Source organism: Asterias amurensis, chromosome 7 (assembly GCF_032118995.1).
Source record: "Asterias amurensis chromosome 7, ASM3211899v1".
NCBI lineage: Eukaryota > Metazoa > Echinodermata > Asteroidea > Forcipulatida > Asteriidae > Asterias > Asterias amurensis.
The window spans coordinates 6,079,783-6,084,757 of NC_092654.1; the positions used below are offsets into that span (position 1 = coordinate 6,079,783).

Here is a 4,975-nt window from a genome sequence, read left to right on the forward strand (position 1 = left end):
AACTTTCACGTTTGCAACTTACACATACTTTACAATTAAGTTATAATAGTAGACAAGCTTGGGTTTTAAAATTCCAAAAGTCACTTTTTAAAGATGTAAAAATACATGAATATGGAAACAAATAAACAAATAAATAACGATATTAATCAATCAATCAATAAATCAATAAATTGTGTAACAAATACTAGTAAACAAAATTACGTGTGATGTGTTTCAAATGTTATCAACTTTGTTAGTATAATGACGTAATACAACAAAACCTAGCATATTTTGGTAATTATTGCGTCACATCTCTGCTTTTGGTGTCTTTTTTTTCATATCTAAACAACAGAATACTGTTGTATACATTCAGAGTTTGTATGTGTTTAATTTTCTAGCTGATGATTTTGAACTTAGAAGTTATTGTGCGGTAATTTTGTTATTTACAAGTAATTTTAAGATTTTTTCCTGTGACGAATGTCATGAACTGTTTTCGAGGTGTAAAAATCGTAACCGCCATCTAGCCCGCCATGTTGTTATCAAACAACAACAGTGGTGAATGCGGTAAAAATGTTTGCTCAAATCGACATTAAGCTTTTGCAGACATATGCAAAGTCAGCATGTGCCTCAAATTGGCCACATGACTTCAACCTGACACCAAATACACCCTAAGAACCAAAATATATTTGGCGGTGATGTCAGAAACTTATATATAATACGTCACGAAGGTGAATGAAGTTAAAGTGCAGAAATTCAACATGAAAGGAACTAACTGGACGGTGAAATTCAAAGATAACTTGGATATTCATGATCCGTCAGACATTCTTGGAAACTTTACACATTGTGTTTGAGAGTCTTTTAGACACACTGTACACTAACCCTACACCTAAAGATCTCGTCCGCACCCCGAATAGTATAATTACTTTACTGTTCAGAGTTAAATTACTCCATACAGTACATTCAATGCCAAGGATCATCTGGGCGGGTTCTTTTTTTAGCCAAGTGCAACAACCCTACTACCCATTCTCAATATGACAGTTTGGAAATCAATGTGACCCCACACATTGCTGTGCCTGAGGGGGAAACAATCGTCAGAAACATCTTTTCAGTTAAACAAAAACCCAGTTTTGTTTAAGCATGTATGTTTTCCTCTCTTTTTTTCGTTGGATAATCTGTTTGGTAAAACAAAATCAACACATGTTCAATGTTTTCTATGATTTGCATCGGTTCAAATTCTTAATTTGTTTTTTCATCGACTTTGTTAAATCATTAAATGGTGCACTTTTCTTACAGCTCGTCCGGAGGTTTTGAACATATTTTCGGACGATTTGCCTAGCGTATAAAGACATAATGATATCAAACCATTATGTACAAAATAAATGAATTCACAGTATTAATAAGAAGTAACTGTAACTAAGTAAACTTTCGAGTACATCCAGAATAGAGCCGATGTGGTCTTGATGTTCTGAACAGTAGAATGTGCTCGTCTTCATCGCCCAATTTTCGCCCAAAGATAACGAGTGTTAGTATTATTTTGAATGAGAAGCAAGTCCATGAGTGAAAAATGAGTAAAAATTTGAGTGATCAGGTCACGAAGTGTCGATCATGCAGTGACGGACAAGTGGTATTGTAGTGTTTAAGATACAAAGAGCATCTTGAAAGAGCCACGCAGTGATGATTAGTCTTCCTCATGGTAGTGTGAATGAGGCAACCTGTTATTGTTTGACTCATTTGGGAGGTGCGGACTCATTTGGGAGGTGCGGGAGTGATTCACGGAGCGCCGAAAGAAATGTCCACGCAGACATTGACGACTCGTTTGTAGTTTCACGAGGTGAAAATGATCGAGCCAGTCGATTCCACAACGTCTGACAAAACGTCGAGGAAGAGTGGGTTAGTTGAGTTCTATTAGATGCCGTGGTCTTTATTGTCCACGTACTCTCAGTGTAGGTATGATCCGTATAAGATCTTTAGAGGACAAGACGAGACATGTTAACAGTGAGCTGTGACGTCAAGGACAAGTCAGGACGAGATATGTTACGTAAACGTCAGTCACATGCGTGACGTTAGGGCAAGTCCGGACGGGTAGTTACGTAAAGTGTGAAGGAGAGTTATGTAAGAGTTAGAATAGTTCCTGATCGGTTGGTTAAACATAGATGGCTGAAAAGGACTTATAAAAAGTGATCGTTTTCAATCTCTAACACTCATTCCGCAAATTTTTTTTAGACTACGACGCTAAGACAGAATGAAACCTCTGCTAAACGGTATCTGTCGCATTTAACCATGGCTGAAGTATTCATACCTAATGTACACTGTGACGGTGTGTTGACGGGAACACCTAACTCCCCGACGTCTGTGTTCAGGCCATTTGACTGTGTGAAAAAACTTACACACGAGCAAGTCAAAGCAGGATGGCGTGAATCTTTCAGCGCAAAGGAGGGAAGGTCTTACTTTTACAACATCATTACCAGAGAGAGTGTGTGGATCATTCCTACAATCACCAAGCCTGTCCAGCGCGGGCAGAGAATAATGGTCGATTCAACTCCGTCTGCTATCCTTGCTGCAGCTGTGGACGAGTTGGTTGCCTCTCCGATCGAGAGCGATGGCACGAAGAAGGACTCCCCATCATTCAGAATGGTGATCAAAATAATCCTGACTAAAATCGTCGCCAACGAGATACTCCGTTTCACCTACTACGAGCAAACCCAACGTGCATGTGAAGGATGCGAGGAGAACTGGGCGAGTCAAGCTGAACATGAATGTTTATTTTTTGGAGTGTCTCCGGAGTGCCGACTCTACGATTATGTAGATGAACATTACGAAAAAGCGAAGGAGTCTGTTCAAGTAGATACTGTTTTAGACATTCTTTGTGTTATGATCTCTTTTCTAAGAATAACTGAATCGAGTGAGGAGGATCCAAACTCAATGATTCAAGACATCCTTAACGGATGGAAAGAGGACGTTGCTCGTCTTATTCATTCAGCGGTTTTTGATGACTTATCCAAATTGATTGACTCCACGATCAAACAACTGAATGAATACAATCGTAGTTTGTGTTAGAAGTAATATTACATAACTGTTCCTTCTTATAGTATTTCATTATACTTACGTACATGGTTTTAAATAAAGGTAAAGAAATAAAAAAATATGTATTGATTTGTTATCCAATGATTCTGTGTTTATTATCCGTTTGTTGTTTAAATTTAACTTAAAATATAATTATTTAAGTGAATAAAGAGACATAAATAAAAAGACGAAGCGGGTGCCTAAAGTAGGGGCTCTTTATCACGGCACCGTGGGGGAAAAGGTCCCGCCGAACTATGGTACCAAGTCAACGTTACGTCTACGAACGTGACAATTTCTCGTCATAGTCTTGATAAGGACTTCCCAACAATCAAAATGGAAACAATATCACACCAACAAGCGGAAATACCAATTAAATAGTGTGGAATTGACTTGGCAAGAACCTTTTGAAGTAGATAACCTTGCTTATCGAGTCCCAGCGTTTGTGTTGACCAATATTCGCTTTTGCAATAACGATGGCGCATGGGCAACATAATTAATCATAGAAAACATTGAACATGTGTTGATTTTGTTTTACCAAACAGATTATCCAACGAAAAAAAGAGAGGAAAACATACATGCTTAAACAAAACTGGGTCTTTGTTTAACTGAAAAGATGTTTCTGACGATTGTTTCCCCCTCAGGCACAGCAATGTGTGGGGTCACATTGATTTCCAAACTGTCATATTGAGAATGGGTAGTAGGGTTGTTGCACTTGGCTAAAAAAAGAACCCGCCCAGATGATCCTTGGCATTGAATGTACTGTATGGAGTAATTTAACTCTGAACAGTAAAGTAATTATACTATTCGGGGTGCGGACGAGATCTTTAGGTGTAGGGTTAGTGTACAGTGTGTCTAAAAGACTCTCAAACACAATGTGTAAAGTTTCCAAGAATGTCTGACGGATCATGAATATCCAAGTTATCTTTGAATTTCACCGTCCAGTTAGTTCCTTTCATGTTGAATTTCTGCACTTTAACTTCATTCACCTTCGTGACGTATTATATATAAGTTTCTGACATCACCGCCAAATATATTTTGGTTCTTAGGGTGTATTTGGTGTCAGGTTGAAGTCATGTGGCCAATTTGAGGCACATGCTGACTTTGCATATGTCTGCAAAAGCTTAATGTCGATTTGAGCAAACATTTTTACCGCATTCACCACTGTTGTTGTTTGATAACAACATGGCGGGCTAGATGGCGGTTACGATTTTTACACCTCGAAAACAGTTCATGACATTCGTCACAGGAAAAAATCTTAAAATTACTTGTAAATAACAAAATTACCGCACAATAACTTCTAAGTTCAAAATCATCAGCTAGAAAATTAAACACATACAAACTCTGAATGTATACAACAGTATTCTGTTGTTTAGATATGAAAAAAAGACACCAAAAGCAGAGATGTGACGCAATAGTTACCAAAATATGCTAGGTTTTGTTGTATTACGTCATTATACTAACAAAGTTGATAACATTTGAAACACATCACACGTAATTTTGTTTACTAGTATTTGTTACACAATTTATTGATTTATTGATTGATTGATTAATATCGTTATTTATTTGTTTATTTGTTTCCATATTCATGTATTTTTACATCTTTAAAAAGTGACTTTTGGAATTTTAAAACCCAAGCTTGTCTACTATTATAACTTAATTGTAAAGTATGTGTAAGTTGCAAACGTGAAAGTTTACTTGTGGAAGTATGTTATGATTTGTAGTTGTTTTTGTTGATGTTGTTTTGTTTTGTGTTTTAAGCGTGAAGTTTTTTGTTTTCAGAATTTTATTTAAAAACAATTACTTTTTAGTTTTAAAGTGTTCATTTTTTATTTTATTTTTTTATTTTTTTTTTTAATATATATATATTTTTCATATTCTTTTTTTTAATTTTTTTTTTTATATAAAGCTTTTCTTTTTCAAGTTTTTTTTTATT

The 4,975-nt window shown here is 36.1% G+C and overlaps 1 protein-coding gene across 1 annotated transcript; it reads left to right on the top strand.

Annotated features, from left to right (window-relative positions):
- The first annotated feature begins 222 nt into the window (after positions 1–222).
- LOC139939792 (uncharacterized) lies at positions 223–3,585 on the top strand. Its single transcript, XM_071935906.1, has one exon. The coding sequence runs from the start codon at positions 2,260–2,262 to the stop codon at positions 3,034–3,036; it is 777 nt and encodes a 258-aa protein (XP_071792007.1). The 5' UTR covers positions 223–2,259; the 3' UTR covers positions 3,037–3,585.
- The last annotated feature ends 1,390 nt before the right edge of the window (positions 3,586–4,975 follow it).

Bases quoted from the DNA above. Each gene is read 5' to 3' on its own strand.
- LOC139939792 (XM_071935906.1), top strand. From the start codon at position 2,260: ATGGCTGAAGTATTCATACCTAATGTACACTGTGACGGTGTGTTGACG.